Below are 21,266 nucleotides of genomic sequence, written 5' to 3' on the forward strand. Positions count from 1 at the left end.
TTGCCCTAATGTGTGCTACAACATACAGCATTTAAAAATAAATGCATACATCGTTAGTATTCCTTTAAGCAAGCTAATTTTTTCTCTTGGATTGATCATAATAGTACATGCTAGGCTGGCTTCAGCATGTAGTGTTGTTGGAGGTATAGTGCTTAAGTGAGTTACCTACCACACACTGAGACCTGGGTTCAATTCCCAGCCAATGTGAGTTGGCTTTTGACATGCTACAAATCCTTAAGCAAGCTAATTTTTTCTCTTGGATTGATCATAATGGTACATGCTAGGCTGGCTTCAGCATGTAGTGTTGTTGGTGGTATAGTGGTTAAGTGAGTTACCTACCACACACTGAGACCTGGGTTCAATTCCCAGCCCAGCCTGGGTTCAATTCCCAGCCACGGTATGTAAGCTGGCTTTTGAAATACTACAATTCCCTGGAAGATGAGACCCTCCTCCCTCCGGGAGGAGGGAGAGAAGGGTAATTTAGGGAATAACAATCAGCTAGGAACAAGCCTACAAGAGTCTAATTAAACTCTCCCTAGCAGAGTCTGTCAGCAGCTGTCCCTTAACTAATTACTGTAGGCAGACGAGTGAGTAAAACGACTGCAGAACCTTGCCTTTTATAAGGGGGGGGGGGGGTAGGGCTCCAAGAGTGAGTGCAGTCTGATTGGTGACAATGTGCCTGCTGACTGTGATGTAGAGGGTCAAAGTTCTGCTCAATGGAGCATTATGGGGCGAATCGAACTTCCGCCAAAGTTCGCCTTCGCCGGCGAACGCGAACCACTTAAAGTTCGCCTGGAACCGTTCGCGGGCGAACCATTCGGGACATCTCTACTCAGGAGTCAGGAGAGCAGCAGCAGTAAGATAACACAAACTGGATTATTAGATGTATATGAATGCTCCTCTTCTGATAGGCCTAGACACCCCCGAGCAGACTGTCAGGCTAATATGAAAGCTTTTGTCTCTAGTCCCAACCACAAGCTGCATCGCTTAAGACCCTGGGAGGCCACAATCCAACAGGAATAACTCACTCAAAGCTGGCTCTGTAAACCTGCTGGGCTGCAATGCCGGCAGATGATAATAAGACATACCAATGAACTGGATTCACTATCAGCCTCCTCACAGTCCTTCAGATGAGGCAGAATGGAGCAGCCATGTGAATTAATTTATCACAGTGTGCCACATTCTTCTTCAGAAAGGATACAGTCACTGGTGCCTGTGAAGAAAATATTTCACCTCCAGATAGCTCAGCAGCTCTGAGTAAAGATCCCCTCTTCAGATTTCTATCAGTTTACTCTACCCAGTTTCTAGCAAATTCTCTGTTCTCTGAGCTAAGACTTTCTTTAATTGGTTACACAATCTCTACAGTATAAAAGCTTCTCCACCTAGATGTAGGAGGGGAAGTGAAAGCAGAGCAACCTATCAACTGTTTCAGAGCTGAATTTTGTAGAACTACAAATCCCAGCAATATTATTAGGCTTCTTGCACACAGGGACGTTAGTGCAGCCTGTAACGCTCCCCCAACGCACAGAAATGTAACACAAGTGGGCTGTTCACACTGCCCACGTTGCGTTACATTGTAACGCAGCAAAGTGCTGCATGCTGTGCGTTCTACGCGGCTAAGCCACGTTAGACTGTTTGCACATGCTCAGTCATGTTGGGGAGGGAAGAGCGGCCGGGCACATGGCTAATTAATATTCACTGCACTCAGTGACATGCAGTGTTTACTTCCTGGAGTGGCCGCTCTGTGCGGCTATTGGCCAGGCGGGACCACGTGATGCCGCATGCGTCCAAGAGTACGCATCACGGCATCACGGACGCCAGAGTGAGCTGCACAACGTGGCTCACTCCGACGTCCACACCAGAGAGCACCAGGCGTTGCGTTAGGGGCACGTTATGTGCCCTATAGCGTCCCCTAAACGCAACGTCCTGGTGTGTAACTAGCTTAACACAGAGAATACACTTTGCCACAGGTACTGAATAGCCATGTTGGCAGGATGGCTAAATAATAATTAATAATGATTATAATAATGTATTATACTACTCATATAAACCCACATAAACCATTCTGCTATGCTTCTTGCAGTATCAGTAGCTGGAGTGAACATATTTTCCCACAGGTCAATTCTGCTCAGAGGTCTTGAGCCCTATAGTGTCCCACCTTAAGTTAATGTGAGTCCCAGATTTTGGAAACACTTAGGCAGGGAACACACTTGTCCCTCTGTATTCGCAGGGGTTTTCTGGTCTATGATGACGAATGCAAAAACCTGATTCCCAAGCGGTACATTGACTTTAATGGATAGTGTGCATTTTGCCATGTGAGGTCAAACATGCATGATTCAAACAAGTGTGCTGTAAATGCTGTTGGTAGAAGTTGATTATTAATTAACAATAGTTCATTACAAATGACTATTGTTAAATCAGTGCATGTGCATGTTCAGCAGTGACAGCCTTCTTAATCTCTTGATATATATCTGTTTCTCTAAACCAGAAAAACCCAAGAAATGTTGCCAGCTAGCTGCTCTGACCATTAGCAAACACCACACTTGCTAGAATGCCAGTCTGGAGAGCAGGGACGGATCTTTGGGGGGGGGGGGGGGGCAGGAGGGTAACTTGCCCCAGGCGCAGTTTGTTGAATTCTTAAAAAGGCGGCAAAATGAATGGCAGTTTAGGCGCCCAAACCTGACCTTTAGGCGCCCAAACCTGACCTTGCCCAAGGCGCAACTTGGTCTTGATCCGTCCCTGCTGGAGAGGGTTTCAGTGGACTAAACCTGAGCAAAAATAGCTGTAGATTTCATGACAAAAAGAATTCAAGTTCCAGACACATGTTTTTGTAGCAAGAGGAATACAGAAGCTGCCATATTTATTTGCTATTAAACTACATCAGTTGCCTGGCTAACCTGCTGATCATCTGCTTAACATTTTTAGCCACTGACCCAGAACAAGGATGCGTATCAGATGCTCTGTTTGAGCACCCTAGCTGCATGCTTGTTACAGGTGTGTGACATTTCTAAAAACAAGAGATAAGCAGGCCAGCCGATCAAATGGTAATGTTTAAAAGGAAATAAATATGGCTGCCTCTTTTTCCTTGCTGCCACTGGGTTACTTTAAGATTATGGAAATTAGTACTGTTAAGATTGTCCGTAGGATGTACCTCCCCTTTGACTTTTCAGACATCCTGATTGGTCCTTTAATATACTTGATGTCTTCACTTCATTGACTTATAGGCCGCAGCTCACTTTACTCTCAGTTCCGTTTTGCTTATAGTCTATGGTCTACAAAATACTGAAAGGCTTGTAGATTTTATTGCAGGTATTATTAGATTAGATAATGTTTTACATTTATAACGCGTGTGCTAATATCTTACAGAGCAACATCCTTGTGATTAAAGATGACACCAACCATCCTATGGCCAATGTGAGCTCCACCAAAAGCAGGTAATGGCCAGTCCTGCCCGATTCCGATTGCTGCAGCATTTAAAAATATGAGCAGATGTGGTGATCTAAGAGTAACAATAAACATGCTGATAATGGCCTAATCAGACAAAAGATCAATGCTTCCTGATCAAAATACCAATACACCTTACAGCAGGGCTTTTCAACCTTGTCCTCAACTACCAACAGTGCATGTTTTGCAGAAAACCACAAACATGCCAGGTGAGGTAATTAGTGTTTCCAATCGAGGAGAACGCCAGCGCATACCACTAAGGCTGCATCTGAAATGACCACCAGCTCAGTGTGAAGCACCTAAATAAATATTCTGCACACTTCGCATTCAATTCAGATGCAAATTTGCATCTGAATTGAATGCGAAGTGTGCAGAAAATCTATTTAGGTGCTTCACACTGAGCTGGTGGTCATTTCAGATGCAGCCTTAGTGGTATGCGCTGGCGTTCTCCTCGCTGTTCAACCAAATGTAAGTTACACATTTTTCTGCTTAGCTGCTCCCAAGGTTTTAAATTTAGGTTAGGTCACTTGCCCGGAGGTTTGCCTCCACTTGCCCGGAGGTTTGCCTCACCGTGGCGCAAGTGTCTAGTATAATATACTTTGCATGCAAACCATATTGGAAGCTAAAGTTCCTCCTAGTTTAATAAATGTTAGCACTTGTCTTGGATGCAGGGCATGCATTTTTCAGTCTGGCAGAGGCGGTGTATGCCTGTGCGAGTAACCCTTCAATTGCAACATGTGTTTAGGGATGCGCAGCCTTTCCCCCACCTTTCCTTAACTTTGTAACTATGTAACTGTCTGGTTAGCTGCTCCCAGCCCCTCCTCCTGAGTTTCCTGTTTGCATAATAAGTAGTAGCAGATTTGCAAATGATTTGCATCTGAATTGAACGCAAAGTGTGCAGAAAATCTATTAGGTGCTTCACACTGAGCTGGTGGTCATTTCAGATGCAGCCTTAGTGGTATGCGCTGGCGTTCTCCTCGCTGTTCAACCAAATGTAAGTTACACATTTCTTTGCTTAGCTGCTCCCAAGGTTGTAAATTTAGGTTAGGTCACTTGCCCGGAGGTTTGCCTCCACTTGCCCGGAGGTTTGCCTCACCATGGCGCAAGTGTCTAGTATAATATACTTTGCATGCAAACCATATTGGAAGCTAAAGTTCCTCCTAGTTTAATAAATGTTAGCACTTGTCTTGGATGGAGGGCATGCATTTTTCAGTCTGGCGGAGGCGGTGTATGCCTGTGCGATTAACCCTTCAATTGCAACATGTGTTTAGGGATGCACAGCCTTTCCCCCCGCCTTTCCTTAATTAGTGTCTCAGCAGATCTGATTAACTGCCTCTGTGGATTTCCACAAAACATGCACTGTTGGTGGTACTTGAGGACAGGGTTAAAAAGCCCTGTCTTACAGTACTCCCTGACTTTGTTTTATCAAAGTTAGGTTAGTCCCAGCTCTCTGTTACCATAAGCATGAAAAGTGAGTGAACCAGTAACTTTGAGAAAAAAATCGCTCAGCTGTGACACCTTCCATGTTTCTGTTGGTAAATTTTTCAAATTAAGGGAGGATTTGCTTATGGTATGGATATATGACTGATTCTGTCTACCTATGGAAATGTCCTTTTAGGTGGCGTCCGCTTACGTTTCCTGTTTTTCTGCAGGTTGGCCTTGCAGCACGGAGATGGACATGTGGTGGATTACCTGACACAACCTGTCATTGACTATGTCCTGAAAAGTCAGCTTTATATTAACACCTCAGGGTGACCCTGCTCGTTCCCTCATGGGGTGTGGCTGTCTGCTCAGCCTCATCATCACAATAAAATGTGTTATTCCTCAGTACTCACCACTCCTCACAGATCATGATACCTCTTTTACCCCACTCATTACTGCCCACCTCACCTCTCTGCCTTATTCATTTACTTAAGGGGTACCGGTCACTATAAAGGCAACCATTTGTTACCAGGTAGACAGCCAATCAGCTCACTTGGCATTAGCCACAGTGATGTCACTGGATTAATGGGCTAAATGTTAGTTCAGTTTACAGAATGTCATACATGTCTTTTTATGACTGACAAGTACTCTTTGAGATCTTCTCACTCCAAAGCCCAAGGTGAGAGAGCACTCACTGTACTAGTGAATGGAGTGCCTGGGATGGTGTTCTTTTCTGGTGTGTTTAAACATTAGAACCATTGTATATTTACTCTGTTTGGGAGGGAATTGGGGGTATCAATAAACCCATTTAGTGCCTTGTGCATAATGATCCACTGAATGGGTGTATAGTGGTTCCCCTTTTTTTGTTGAAGGGAAGGGTAGGGGGGTTGTGTATATATCACACATACTTTTAACAGTTCACATTATCTCTTTTACTGCTAATATTTGGGGTGAATGACTCTAGCCCTGACTTTTCTCTGTCTCTACCTTTTGAGGGCTGTGGTTATCAGGAACTAGGGGGCATTGCTGCATCACCTCCATAGCATCGTGCACGCACTTAGCATGTCTTGCTGGGCTTCTGTCTCCATGGTGTTATCTTTATAACCTTTATTAAACTCCAGTGCAGGAGAAAAGGCATGCAATATTCTGCAATCTTATAGGGGTTCTTACTAGGGGGAAGCTTTCTGAAAGAGTTCTAACCAAATAAAAGCATCAACGATCTGTAATCTCTCTACAAAGGCCATTTTAAGTAAAACAGACACTTTCCCTCCGAGATGAAGTCAGCGTGCATTAGTGGTAAAACATACTGCTGTTTGCATAGTTGAAATCTTTGTGTTCAACACTCAGTTGTTTTCTAAATAAAAGGACTCACTGAATATGCAAATATCATTTCTTTATCAGAGAATGGACCTGTAAAAATCAGTATTAAAGGGAACCTGAAGCGAGAGGTGTATGGAGGCTGCCATATTTATTTCCTTAAAGGGTCCTTTTAGCAGTTGGTGTGATGCAATTTGTGAGTGCCAAAATGGCTATCGCAACGCACCATTATGCACACTTTAGTATATGCGGCAGGGAAATTGGAGGCAACCTGCCTTTAAAAACCCATCAGTCACATGTATGATGCTGAACAGAAAGTACGTAATCTGAATATCGGCATCTTTTTTCCCCCGTAAATGCACCAAAATGTAAAAATGTGCATGTTAACACTGACTTTCATTGCTTGGGATGCGCGGTAACGGACTGCAGCTTCTGTGTCAGCTGAAGCACTTACGTCCAATTGTAGGAAGAGTGTCAGGCTCCGTTGGCTTTAATGGCCCTTGCAACAAGGTGAGGTAGTAGAGACCAACGCAATGCGGTAAGTGTAAAAGGGGCCTCAAACATTACCAGTTTTCTCGCAGTCCTGCTGATCACTCCGACATCAGTAGTGTCTTAATCGGAGACCAGAAACATTTGATCTGCATGCTTGTTCAGGGTCTATGGCTAAAAACATTACAGGCAGGACAGCCAAACAACTGGTATTGCTTAAAATGAAATTAATCGAACTTCAGTTTCCCTTTTAACGTCCTTTTTGGTAGCAGCTCTCTACAAACGGGTTCTTTCCTCTTCCAGCCTCGCCACTCTGCTGCTTTCAGCACACTGCTAAATTCAGCAAGTTCCTGTATCTGGGCAACAGCTGAGTCTTTGGATGTAAGATGTTCAGCTATGCAAAGTAGGAATCTGTTATCCAGCTAATATACTGATTTTACCATGCCTCGGGAAATGAATGGCTTACTCTATATGGGCACATTTGAATAAGCAACCTTATCAGGTATACTGTTTGTCACTAGCACCAGATTTGTTCATATGGATCCACGGAGATATATACAGTAGCTTGTGTGCTTGGAATCAGACCAATGGTAAAATACAAACTCTGACCTATGTTGCTCTTGGGGTACCATAAAGATTATCGTGCCAGTAGAGGTTGTATAGTAGAGCTTGTTGAGATGGGAATATTGTTTTAGGCTCCCCTTAACAACAGATGATATGAGCTTTACCAAACTGCCCTTCTCTGAACACCTAACTGCCTATTAGGCAGACCAATGATCACTAACGATGGTCAATGAGATGTAAATAATTCTCAATTGATGCAGGATTATGCAACTTTTTCTAAGCAAATCTATGCAACTTGAAGTTGCATTACACCTTTTCAACCATTTTCATGCTGTATAAATATGTACACCAAATTTGCATAATCCTGCATCAAGGTGTAATTCAATTGGTCCATTTTCAGGATAGGTGCACACATGACATAACATGAAAAGCTGCGTTTTATGTCATGTTTTATGTTAATGTTGTGTGCGTTTGCAGGTTTTTTATGCAGATGCATTTTTAAGCGTTTTGCATGCGTTTTAATGAGTTTGCGGTTCGCAAATATAAAACGCATATGCATTTTGTATGCGTTTTATATTTACATTTATCCAAATCACTAAGAAGAAGAATCACTAAGAATAGAAAGCGGAAACACATCAGAAATCCTTATTTAAAAAAAGCATACAAAATGCAATACATTGCGTTTCCATCGACTCTCATTATGTACGTTTTTGATGCGTTCATGCATAATATGCAACAAAACGAGTGATTTTATAAACGCCAAAGATCAAACACATACCCATGCGTTTTTTTATGCAGCCCATTGAGTAACATTGGTGCATAAACTGCAGCGTTTTACGCAAAGCTGGTGTTTATGCTGTGTGTGCACTTAGCCTCGAGCTGCATAGATTTGCTTATAAAATTTGCATAATCCTGCACCAACTCAGAATTATTTGCATCTCATTGATCATACCTAGTGACTATTAACAGTAGGATTCCAGAACAATGGTTGCTGGGACAGATGAGCATACATTGTTTTGAAAGTTCTTTAATCCACGGGCACTAAAGTTACTATGGAACAGGAGGTACACTTTGAATGAACTTGCTAATGAAAATCTTACCATGTGTTTTTTGTTTTATTATTTTACAAGCAACAATGTAATTTTAGGCAGCCACTGTAAAAGGTCTAATTAAAACACTTGGAACTAACCCAGGATTTGCAGTGGGTATCTGTGTACGAAGTTACAAAGCCCTCTCTCCATACAAGAATGGTTGTCAGTGCATTCCCCTAGTGGCAGCAGGAAACCATTGCATGTCGATATGTTCATGTATTCTGCATTGACCCTGGTTACATGCATCAGAGTAGCCAGTGTTGGTTATTTTATGTGTTTCTCTGACCTAATGCAGATCTATAATATGAATGTCATTCTACCAAAGGCAACTAAACTGTCTGTTTCATGATGCCACTCAAATTTGGTAATTTATGGAACTGTTCAATCAGAGTCTCATTGTACTCTCTTCTAGCCAAGGGCAGCCTTGGCAACATTGTAAACTGCTGCTTGCTTTGTTTCTTTAACACGATACAAAGCATCTGAATAGGAACATACGCAATGGAAATGCTGTGCACCCCCTGGTCCTCTGTTTTACTTGCTCTCAGCTGCCTGGTCTATACATTGTAGTCACGGATGCTGGAAAATCTATGTACAGCTGTTAGGTGTGACAGGCGGACATGGGTGGTGTTTGACACTTTGAAGCTAATCGGAGTCTTTAAAAAAAAAAACAGATACCCAAGGAGAGGGAAGGGTCTGGGTCCTATTGAGCCTTCCCTCTCCTCTCCTGATGCCCTCAGTGCAGCGCTGGCTCCCCCATTTGAATCCCCTGCTGTGGGTTACTTCAGAAGTCTTCAGGAGCCAAGTCCTTCCGAAGACAGGTGGCTCCATACTGTGTACGTGGGAGCGTGCGAGAGAGGGTGCCTGCGCAAGCGCAGTATGGATCGGCCGTCTTCAGGAGCACTCGGGATCCTGAAGACTTTCAAAGCCTCCCTTCGACGGCGGAGAGAGCAGTTTTTGACTAATGTAGTCAATTACTGCTTAGGGGAGCCAACGCTGGAACAGGCACCAGGATAGGAGAGGGAAGGCTCTATAGTAACCAGAGCCTTCCCTCTCCTTAGGTAAGTATCAGGCTTTTTCTTTTTTTTAAAAAAAAAAAAAGTTCCAATTGACTTTAAGGGTGTTGACTTTGATGTAGGGTTCAAGTTTTTGACCAGGGTTTGAATCCCAGCTTGAACCAATATGTAAAAAAGTAAGACTCCCTAATGCTCCTGGCTGGAACCCTAAAGCCCTTTGAGTCCGCCAAGAGAAAAGTACAATATAAATGTTAAGTATTTATCGTGTTTTAAGAAAAACTATCAAGCATCAGTGTATGCTGAGTTCTGCTTGTAAAGTTACAGTTATTTAAGGTCTAAAGGCACCCTCTGGGGATCTGGCGCTGTGCTGTTTATAACCAGAAGAAAATACTGCTAAGTAGTTCTGTAAGGACCACAGACACAAGCATTTCTTTTGCCCTCTTTATCCAATGCAAAACTAATAGGAGGCATTTTGATGCTATATACTCCACAGCCCTTCAACATTTTGTATATCATCTGTGAAAATCTTAGTAGTTAGCTGGTTCAACTGTGATTCTATTGGTTTTATCTGATATGTGTGCTGTGTACCAAATTTTCTTAACTGAAAACTATGGAAATGCTATTATGAAAAGCTAGCTGTAGCTTCAACTACCAATAAATTAGTACCAAGGGTGTCTTTACTCTTACAGTATTTTGCTATTTCTTCAAGTGAAGAGTGTGCAGGCCTCTAGTATGGACTACACAGTGTGGGACTCATTAGCCCTGCAATCATGGCCTTGGTCAAATCATGACTTGACCATGCTGAAGTCTAGGTTTCCTGTATGTCAAAGGTCCTCTGTTTTGATCAGTGTGGCCTTTAAGGTAGGACACAAGCCAAAGCCTTAGGTTTATCTGTAGCCACCTTTGCTAGTTATGGAGTTATCCCAGCACTTCCTTTGCTGTTGGCAAGTCAGGATGGGGCTGTTTGCTGCTCTTCCTCTATACAGAAGGTCATCCTTCATATATCCCTGTAAGGAACTCACTGGAACACAAACATCACAGACAGCACAAATTCTAAACGACACTTACAAGTTACTTGAGACAGGAAGACAAAACCATAGTCTGGTTTCAGAAAATCTTCTCAGTCTGGGTGTACACTAGGAGTAAGACAAAGTGTAAGCCGGCACTAGATGCTGACCGGGCAGCCAATTGAGGGATATTGGACACCAACACAAGTCAATTCTAATACAGTAGGGAAAAGATTCCAGGCACTAGTAAGGTTGCAATGCAAAACACCGTTTTTATTCCATCCTCAATGCAAACAGATATCTAGGCAGTGTGAGCAGCCTGACAGCCGTTTCGGCATTTAGAGACCAACATCAAATGTATGGTCTCTGAGGAAGCTGCTGTAATAATAATCTGAACATTTGTATAGCTCTTTTCTCCTGTTGGACTCAATACGCTCAAGAGCAGCAGCCACTAAGGGCAGGATCAAGAGGCCACCCTGCAGTGTTAGGGAGTCTTGCCTTGAACTCCTTACTGGATAGTAGCCAGGATTCCAACCCTGGTCTCCCATGTCAAAGGCAGTGCCCTAAACCAGTGCACTATCCAGCCACTACTGTTACCCATGAAATGGCTGTCAGGCTGCTCACACTGCCTATATATCTGTTTGCATTGAGGATGGAATAAAACTGTGTTTTGCCTTGCAATCTTACTGGTGCCCAGAATCTGTTATCTACTGTATTGGAAATCAGTGTGTAGATGTAGAGAGCCAGCTGAAGCTCACTCAACTTTATGCCACCCTAGCCTACAGTACAAACGTCTTTCCATCACTACCTTGGCTTTGTGTAAGGAACATTACACAATATTATCATTCTGCATAAGTCCCAATACAAGCTTGAAGAAAACACAAAAGAAACCGAGAGCCCAATATACCGTAGTATCTCAGTGGCAAGTTGTATGGTGCACAACAAAGCAATGGTTATACTCACAAACTTAGGTCGCCACAAAGGCAACAACTGGATAGGCAGATGTGGAGAATTATAACCTGACCCCACTCAGGTATAAGAAGTCGCTCTCTGTAGACAGGAAGAAGTGGGGATACACCCCTCCACCAACGGTGGACTAGACAATTTGTAGAGTAGTATCACAGAGGCACCAGAGTAAAAACAATTAAAAGCTGTCTAAAAAGGGAGAAGTTGGTGGACTCACCTCCCTCATGGAAAGAAAAAAACGGACAATGGGATGTTACTCAAAATACAAAGTAACTTATTTAAAAGCTCCAAGGCTCACTATCCCGCTTCATCAGGCAATAGTTTGGAGGGTACAAAGTCGGGTCAATATCCTGGCTAAGCGCCTCTGTTTTTTCTTTCCACGAGGGAGGTCAGTCCACCAACTTCCCTCTACTTCTTTTTACTCTTGTTGGCGCCTCTGTGATACTACTCTACAAAAATTCCCAATACAAAGTGGAAACAGTTCTTAGCTAGATGGATTTATAGGGAAAAGTGTATTGAAGATGTCAGGCAGAGTGGGTGTAGGCTGCAGTTTTCACATTGATGCAAATCCCAGGTTTCATATAGCTCTGTTTCTGGTGCCAATATAAGTGGAGATGTGCACTGAAGAGCAACAGTGTTCACCTCAAACATCCAACCAACTATAGGGCATTTTAAATAATAGAACGTGTGCTGTGTATATTGGTCCTACCTGCCCTTTGGAAACATCAGAGAAGGAGCAAAGTAGCTAATTGCCCATAGGCTGTTACATTGACAGTCAACTGACTGTGGTCATTTGGATTGTGCAGTATATGGTATAGTTAGGGTGAGAACCGGATTAAAGTGCAACTTCAGCCAAAGCTTTATTATAATTTTGGATAGAGTGGGGCTTTAGAGAGTTTGAAATCTGCATGATTTGTATTGCTGTTTTTGTCCGTTAAGGTAATCCACCTACACTTCCTGTAATTTTGGCCACGACATTGGGACAGGAAAAAAAATGACCTCAAAGGGATCAAAGACAGCATTAGAAACATCACAGATGTTCAGTCATGATAATCAAAGAATTTTATAGCTGCCCATATTGGCGAGACCTCACTTGCGTTCCTGTTTGCAGTAACCCTTTACCTAGGACCTGAAAAAAATAAAACAAGAGAGATGAATACATAATCAACTAACGTAGATTTGAAATCCTTATCACAAAATCCAGTAACAAAAAAATTAAATCTTGGCTGTAGTTGCAATTCAAGGCATGGATAGCGTGAGGAAATGTTAGAAGTTCCGTCAGCATTGTATTTCTACCTCGGTCTCTTCTGGGAAATGTAACCTCACTTCCTGTCCAGCTAATGCCTACTCCTGAGGTCAACTTGCTGTTTTCCTTCTCAGAAGTCTGTCTCCCATAAATGATTATTGACAAAACTACGTAGTCAGTGATATTGCCACCTGCAATGCAAGTATATTGCCACCTGCAATGCAAGTAGCAGTGTCTCCAAATTGGTGTATGAAAAATTTACTCTGGGAAAGGGAAGGAGGAAGCTGAATCTCTTAAGTGTAAACCAAGACAAGAAATTAAGAGAACTCTCTTCAGAAACACGTCATGGAGTATCTGATTTAGGTCACCTGACCCATTCCTGAGTTCATACCTTGTTTATTTCCCTGCCTGTAGCAGACAAATAAATATTCAGGCATTCAATAAACATCGCACAAAGGTGGAACCATGGTTACCAGATGAATTTACATGTAATGTGTAATGTTAACTAGTGCTGCGTAACCACTGCGTTGGCCAAGGCTGAGAGAACATTTCTTTGAGTAGTGTAATGGGTTTTGTTCATTCTCTTGTTGCTGTTTTATCAATAAAGGCTTTACATTGCTAAAAACAGGCATGGTGTCATCAGAACATGAATGGTGGTGTTCAATTAACTTTATTAATAAATAAATATAAAACATACAATGTCAATTTATGGCAAAAGGTTCTATGACAGACATTTCACAGTCCTGCGTCCTTATGAGCACCCATCAGTTTTGAGTCCTGTCTCAGGAACGTCCAACATAATGTCTTTATTCACATGTGCAAAGCAGTTCTTGCACACAGCCAATGGGGAGCCTGACCAGTTATGGGCAATGCGGCATCCATCTTGTTCTGTGTGGGTTCAAGGCCTTTCAATAGGAGCTGTATTGTAGCACCCGGGCGGAAGTGTATCACGGATATCCCGCAGGTTTTGGATGTCAATCAAGGCTTGTCGGATTTCTTGATCCAGGCTGAGAATCCTCTGTTTCTGAAGCTTAGCTGACATCTCCAATTCTTCTAAAGCTGGCCTGAGACGCTGAGTGACTTGAGTCCGAGCCGTCTTCATGCTATTTTCTAGATCGCTCAACCTTTCCTCACTTCCTTCCAGGGGCTGGTCTGCATAGAACAGTGACAGTTCAGTTCAGTGCTGTATAATAACACATGCAAGGCACAGCTGTCTTAAAGGACCAGTATCGCAACCCCCCCCCCCCCCCAAAAAAAAAAAATATATATATGTGTATATATAAAATGTAAGTTTTGATGAGAATACAATACAATATAAATTAATTTTTTCCTATGTTGCTATCACAGTAGGTTGTAAAAACCTGGCAGATCTGACCTCTCAGGTTTTGGACTAGTCCATCTCCTCAGGGAGGATTCTCTGTGTTTTCTTTATTTTCAAAAGCATGCTGAATGACAGTTGCTCAGTCCAACTGCCATAATAGTATACAAATGGGTAGGGAGGCTGGCCGGAATGTATAGATGCTTTAAAGGGAGTGTTTTAGGAAAGAATAAAGGAAATGTTAAGAATCTCCTATGAGATTCAGTATATCTATTGTAAGCAACAGCAATAAGAAGGGTTAAGGTTAACCATTTTGGTCGGGGGGGGGGGGGGGGGGGGGGTTAGTATCACCAGAAGTGTTATGATTTGGTGCCTGAGGTGAGGGTGACAAAAGGTGAGTGTTGGTTAGTGTTAGGCGTTGTTTTGGTAAAGCGAGTGGGGTTTACTGTTGATGATAGTGTAGTTAAGGCGGACCCAAACCAAACATTTTTTTAATTCAAAATACTCCTTCAAGCCTATGAGCATTTCAGTGCATGCTTTTCACCCTTCTCTTTTCATAACCAGGGTTATACAGGTGGCAGCCATTAGCAATTCCTCCTTTGCTGGACACCATCTACTCCACCAGTTTGCCGGATCCTGTCCGGGCAATTTGAAAGGAAGGGAGGGGTTTCTCCAATAAATGTAAAATATTTTTTATTTGTCATCATGCAGCTGAAAAAAAGGCTGCCATTTATTATTATAATTTAGAAAATAGATTTTATTTCTGAAATCTTGTATTTTTAATTTGGGTCCACTTTAAGATTACATTAGGTTAAGGTTAGGCATCAGAAAGGGGTTAATGCTATATTGGGATGTAGGGAAAGGCATTGAGAAGAGGGTTTCTATTACAGGTATTAGTTATTACTAACTGAAAGACAGAGAAATGATAGAAGTGCCAAAGAAGATAGCATCACGCACCAAACATGGCCCCAGCACCAGCAGGACTAGCTCTGAATGAAAATGTACCTGAGAGCATGTGACAGCAATCAGCAATGTAAGTGCTAATTCAGCAGTCCTGATGTAATCCAGTTTGACCCAAGTAGGTTTTTAAACCTTCACCACATAATACAAGTGAATTGTCAATGCATCCAGGCCATGATTGCAACATAAGTTGTGATCTCTGATGACCTGCTTCTTGGACACACACTGTTACTCAGGCCTCTGTCAGTAACTCTGTAAGTACCATATATACTTGCATATAAGCCGACCCATGTATAAGCCGAGGTACCCACTTTTCCTTTACAAACCAGGAAAAAGTGATTGACTTGCATATAAGTATCCTCCCCAGTATAACCACCTCCACAGTAGCAAGATGTGCCCCCAGTACAAGTCAGCATCCCTCCCCATAGCCAGATGTGCCACAAGGATGATATAGCTGTGTCTCAGGACGCCACTACATGGCATCATAGATATGAGACACTGACACGTTGCTGGCACGCTCTGCTCCACAAGCCAGGGGACACAGGTAGAGCACTCTGCACACCATGTTACAGGGCATGGGGCCACAGACACAGCAAGGGGCCAACTGGCAAGAACAGGATTACTAGTGCAAGATCCTTACACTCCTGTGCCAGTAACAAAACCTGCTCCACCATCCATTCTGCTCAACTGACTCGCAAATAAGCAGACGGGGTAACTTTTCAGCACACTTTTTGTGCTGAAAAATTAGGCTTATATGGGATTATATACAGTACTAAAGATATCAGAGTATGTATTGTGCAGGTATACTCTCCTAACACCCTAGACTTGTGTACATAATGATCATTCCTGAGGTCCTCAGCCAAGAATTGAAAGTAGTTTAGAGGTGCTGCTCGTTTATCCTCCACTTTATAAAGAAGAGAACAAGCTGCTTGCCTGAGAGGTGAGCAGCAGCGTGTCTGTACAGTACTCATTCCAAAATTGTTGCCCATAACAATCTATTCACATCATTCCAGATGACAGAACTTGAAAATATGTATGTAGCATTAGGTTGAGATAGATTTTAAAATGAAAAATAGGCTGACATAGCAGTTAAAGGGTACCCGAGATGACATGTGACATGATGAGATAGACATGTGTATGTACAGTGCCAAGCGCACACATAACTTTGCTGTGTTCCGTTTCTTCTTTTTCTACCAGAAATAATTAAAAATCAGGTATGCAAGTGACATTTTCTCTCCAGTCAGGACATAGACTATAGCAAACTTCACTGATAAGGAATTACAGCCATTAATCTCTTTTCTGGAAAAGAATAGCTTCTGAGTGCAAGGTAGGGATAAAAAGGTCAATAATTTGCATATTTTAGCTTCTGGGCCACTGAAAGACTGTGATGAGACATTACAACATTAAACATACTGTACTTTTTTTTTTTTCAATAGATACACAGAAAAAAAACTATGGGATTCTAAAATAAAAAATAATCATAATAATTTGAAGGAGTAGGAAGATAGATGCAATTGTTTATTTCATCAGTTTATTTTCACCTTGAGTTAGGTTCCCTTTTACACGTATGAGTTAGGGGGATGGGCTAAAACTTTAACCATACTACCTGAAAGAAAAGGGGGACAAACTCGGCTAATCAGAGATATGTTCAAAATAAGTGCAGTAATTGTAGGTGGCAATGGGAAAGCATGCATCAATAAACCTAAATAATTCAAATCCAATTTTCTAAAGAAACCCATTTGAGAGAAACATGTGTCTATGTCTGTACAGATGCTATAGCTCTTGGGTGTCAAACTTAATCATGTAAGCCTGTCCCCAACCCTGTCCTCAAGGACCACCAACAGTGCATGTTTTGTGGAAATCCACAGAGGTAGTTAATCAGCTCTGCTGAGACACTAATTACCTCACCTGTGCATGTTTGTGGTTTCCTGCAAAACATGTACTGTTGGTGGGCCTTGAGGACAGGGTTGGGGAACTGTGATGTAAGGGACCAAAATCTAAAACAAAGTCTAAGTCGTGGGCCAAACTGTCTCAAAAAAAGTGGCCTAACTATGATGAGTGGAGGGGGTGCTCCTCCCCTTCTGAAGAGTGGTGCAGTGGAGTTGTTTAATATTCACTGCTCTAGTGCTGTGTTGGGTCTCCTCTAACCTTTCTGACAGCCTCACGCAGGCCCAGTTTTACCTCACAGGAGTCTATAGGCACAGATGTCCTGGCACCCTAGACTTCCCCCTCCATGAACCTGCAAATCCCCACCAAAGTGCACCGCAAGGGTGCTGCCTGGTCAAGCTTTCACTTCTGCCTTACTTCCTTTGCTCGTCATAGGTAGCTACAGGTGTCCGTTAGCATTAGGTAGCCAGCGCTATCCTTAGTATTAAGTAGCTAGAGGTGCCCCTGACTGAAGTGGAATGCCGAGACCTGGGTGAGTAACCTCTCATTTACACTAGGCCCCACCGGGCCCCCCCTGCAGATTTTCAGAGCGGGCCCCCCCCCCCTCCCTGGGGCCCGCTCTGGGCCCTTTTGTGAGGGCTGGAGGGGTGGCAGCATGAGGGGAAAGCCGTGGCCACAGTTGGCGGGGAGAGGGGAAGTTCCCCCCCTCTCCCTCACCTCGGGGCTCTCCCCTCTGCGCTCCCCTCCAGCTTAAAGAAGTGTCCGTGGGCAGCGCGAACAGCGGCGAGCAGCAAACAGATACATACCTTCCGTACGCTCCAGCTAGTGCGTTCCTCTCGCTAACCTCTGACGCGACTTCCTGTTATACCGGAAGTTGCGTCAGAGGCTAGCGAGAGGAACGCAGGCTGGTGGAGCGCACGGAAGGTATGTATCTGCTCGCCGCTGTTCACGCTGCCCACGGACACTTCTTTAAGCTGGAGGGGAGCGCCACGGCTTTCCCCTCATGCTGCCACCCCTCCAGCCCCCACAAAACGGCCCCGTGCGGGGGAGCAGGGGCTGCCTGCAGGCCCTATTGTTACGCCAGTGCTCAGGACTCTGCATAGGAAAAAAAGGAGGGAGGCAATCGGGGAGGGGGGTGAGCCACCTTTTCATCATCAGGCACCTGTAGGCACAGCTCTGCTACTCTGCTATGTGGGGAGAAGGTAATGGGGGGAAAGGTAGGTGTGTGTGTGTGTAGGATCTTAGGAGGGGGCCATATGCTAATTTCGCAGGGGGTCACCATGGGTTGTTGCTGCTTCTAGGCCCAAACTGACATTGGCCTCAATTCACTAAGCTTAACTCCTGTCTTTAATAACTCTTCAGAGCTGTTTTACAGTTATCACAATTACCGTATATACTCGCATATAAGCCGACCCGCATATAAGCCGACCCCCCAACTTTTCCCTGAAAAAACAGGGAAAAATGATTGACCCCCATATAAGCCGGGGGTAGGAAATGCTGGATTGGTGCAGCCCCCCAGTGTGTCCCAGTATAGCTAGTATAGTGCCCAGTATAGGTAGGTAGTGTCCAGTATAGCTAGTAAAGTGCCCAGTATTGCCAGTATAGTGCCCAGTATAGCCAGTATAGCGCCCAGTATGGGTAGGTAGTGCCTCAGTTTAGCTAGTATAGTGCCCAGTTTAGCTAGTATAGTGCCCCAGTATGGCTAGTAAAGTGCCCAGTTTAGTTAGTATAGTGCCAAGTTTAGCCAGTATAGTGCCCAGTTTAGCTAGTATAGTGCCCAGTTTAGCCAGTATAGTGCCCAGTTTAGCCAGTATAGTGCCCAGTTTAGCCAGTATAGTGCCCAGTTTAGCTAGTATAGTGCCCAGTTTAGCTAGTAAAGTGCCCAGTTTAGCCAGTATAGTGCCCAGTTTAGCTAGTATAGTGCCCAGTTTAGCTAGTATAGTGCCCAGTTTAGCTAGTAAAGTGCCCAGTTTAGCCAGTATAGTGCCCAGTTTAGCTAGTAAAGTGCCCAGTTTAGCCAGTATAGTGCCCAGTTTAGCTAGTATAGTGCCCAGTTTAGCCAGTATAGTGCCCAGTTTAGCCAGTATAGTGCCCAGTTTAGCCAGTATAGTGCCCAGTTTAGCTAGTATAGTGCCCAGTTTAGCTAGTATAGTGCCCAGTTTAGCTAGTAAAGTGCCCAGTTTAGCCAGTATAGTGCCCAGTTTAGCTAGTAAAGTGCCCAGTTTAGCCAGTATAGTGCCCAGTTTAGCTAGTATAGTGCCCAGTTTAGCCAGTATAGTGCCCAGTTTAGCCAGTATAGTGCCCAGTTTAGCCAGTATAGTGCCCAGTTTAGCTAGTATAGTGCCCAGTTTAGCTAGTATAGTGCCCAGTTTAGCCAGTATAGTGCCCAGTTTAGCCAGTATAGTGCCCAGTTTAGTGCCCAGCATAGGTAGGTAGTGCTCCGCCCCCCACGCCCCCCGCTGCTGCTATTACCTGTTTAGGAAGCGGCCGCTTCCTAATCCGCGTTCCTCTTCTTAAGTGTCTTCTCAGAGTATCACAGCAGCGCGCCCGGCGCTGCTGCTGTGACGATGTAGAGTGCAGGAAAGAGCGCGGCTCCCTATAGCGGCGATCTGTATCGCCGTTGCCAAGGGAACCGCTCTTTCCTGCCCCCTGCATCGTCACAGCAGCAGCGCCGGGCGCGCTGCTGTGATACTCTGAGAAGACACTTAAGAAGAGGAACGCGGATTAGGAAGCGGCCGCTGCCTAAACAGGTATTAGCAGCGGCAGCCGTGGGGGGAGCGGGGAGGGGGGAGCGGGGCGCGGACCACCCACCCACCCACCCACCCACCACTAGACCACCAGGGAAGACTCGCATACAAGCCGACCCCCCAACTTTTGACCCCCATTTTGGGGGTCAAAAATTCGGCTTGTATGCGAGTATATACGGTATATCACCATGGTGACAACTGTAAAACAGCTCAGAAGAGTTATTAAAGACAGGAGTTAAAGAGGAACTCCAGTGAAAATAATTGAATAAAAAAAAGTGCTTCATTTTTACAATAATTATGTATAAATGATTTAGTCAGTGTTTGCTCATTGTAAAATCTTTCCTCTCCCAGATTCACATTCTGACATGTATTACATGGTGACATTGTTACTGTGGGCAGGTTATGTAGCTGTTTCTAGCTGCTCTGGCTGTTACAGATAGCTTTAAACAGCCATTTCCTGTCTGTGAACATTGTTACATTGTGGCAGTTTGCCCAGAGTACCGCGGTATTCAGAGCCTCTTGTGGGAGGGGTTTCAGCACAAAATTAGTCACACAGCGCCCCCTGATGGTCTGTTTGTGAAAATCATTCTATTTCTCATGTAAAAGGGGGTATCAGCTACTGATTAGGATAAAGTTCAATTCTTGGTTGGAGTTTCTCTTTGAGGCCAATGATTTAACCAGTAACACCGGTGTGCTCCTCTGGATGGGAAGGCAGTGTACTGTCATTCTTTAATGCTTACAATGATGCACATTTGAAGCTCTCGAGGGCCACATAAAATGGCAAGAAGGGCCTTGTGTTTGACCCCTGTGCTACAGCTATATGTGATATACAGTTGTTCTACATATTCATTTTTTCCCCCAGTACATTATCATCACACATTGATTGATGTCATGCATACAAGAGACAAACACACAATCATTTACTTGCATGTTAAGAAGACAAACACAGGGGAAGTGAAGCAGGATAGAACAGGAGATATTGATTGCAAAGCATACGATTATGAATTTCTTGCTATAAGTCATCCTACATTGATAGATGTTAGTGAGATGTTAGCCATCACCCACTTAGCAGCAAGTCACAGCTGAGCCACCCCTGCAGGCAGACTCTGTGTAACCCCTGCTAGGCTGACATCTCCCACTGTAATAGCTTCTAATGTGTTACTTGTGCTGGTAATGGGAGCAAGGATATTGCCTGGGCTAAAACACTGATTAGTTCTGCAATTCAATCAGCGCATGATGCAGAACGGACTGACACCTTACATCAATCGATTCTGCCCATTACTTGCCTAACAGGCCGAGCACGTGATCCAGAGCGTTCAGCGTTGTTGTGACAGCATTGAGGGCGCCATCCGCACGGGTCTCCGCTTCTGTAGAACCTGCAGCGATCTTTATATACAAAACAAGAGTGTGAGAAATAAAGACTGAGCAAGAGTAAGAGCAAGACTGAGAAAGACTTCAGCAAGAAACTTTCTGTATATTATTAGCTTCATGAAATACAAACCAATGCCAATTCCAAGACATGCTTACTGTATAAACCAGACTGAGGGCCACTCCCAGATCAGGCAAATGATTTAACCAACCACACACACACAGACAGACATGTATTCCAGGAGCGAGAAAAGACAAATAATATTTATATTGAGCTTTTCTCCTGACGGACTCAAACCACTTGAGCTGCAGCCACTAGGGGGCACTCAGTAGGCAGTAGCAGTGTTGGGGAGGCTTGCCCAAGGACTCCTTAGTAAGGCAGCACGTCTTACTAATCATAAAGAGCCGGGATTTGAACCCAGATCTC

General features: G+C 43.9%; 2 protein-coding genes across 4 annotated transcripts in view; one reads left to right on the plus strand and one right to left on the minus strand.

Annotated features, from left to right (window-relative positions):
* Positions 1-13,258, plus strand: part of NMNAT2 (nicotinamide nucleotide adenylyltransferase 2) — a 182,891-nt gene extending 169,633 nt beyond the window's left edge. For all 3 annotated transcript variants that reach the window (XM_068239673.1, XM_068239674.1, XM_068239675.1), the window contains 2 exons: positions 3,367-3,434; positions 5,097-13,258. In XM_068239673.1, the coding sequence (XP_068095774.1) occupies positions 3,367-3,434; positions 5,097-5,199 (171 nt within the window). In that variant the 3' untranslated portion in view covers positions 5,200-13,258. The remainder of the gene's footprint in view (positions 1-3,366; positions 3,435-5,096) is intronic.
* The window catches only part of LAMC2 (laminin subunit gamma 2), a 91,865-nt gene continuing 83,818 nt past the window's right edge, over positions 13,220-21,266 (minus strand). The window contains exons 22-23 of the mRNA XM_068239672.1: positions 20,758-20,857; positions 13,220-13,711 (exon numbers count right to left, since the gene is read on the minus strand). Of these exons, the coding sequence (XP_068095773.1) occupies positions 13,458-13,711; positions 20,758-20,857 (354 nt within the window). The 3' untranslated portion in view covers positions 13,220-13,457. The remainder of the gene's footprint in view (positions 13,712-20,757; positions 20,858-21,266) is intronic.

This window comes from Hyperolius riggenbachi, chromosome 6 (genome assembly GCF_040937935.1).
Source record: "Hyperolius riggenbachi isolate aHypRig1 chromosome 6, aHypRig1.pri, whole genome shotgun sequence".
NCBI classification, from domain to species: Eukaryota; Metazoa; Chordata; class Amphibia; order Anura; family Hyperoliidae; genus Hyperolius; species Hyperolius riggenbachi.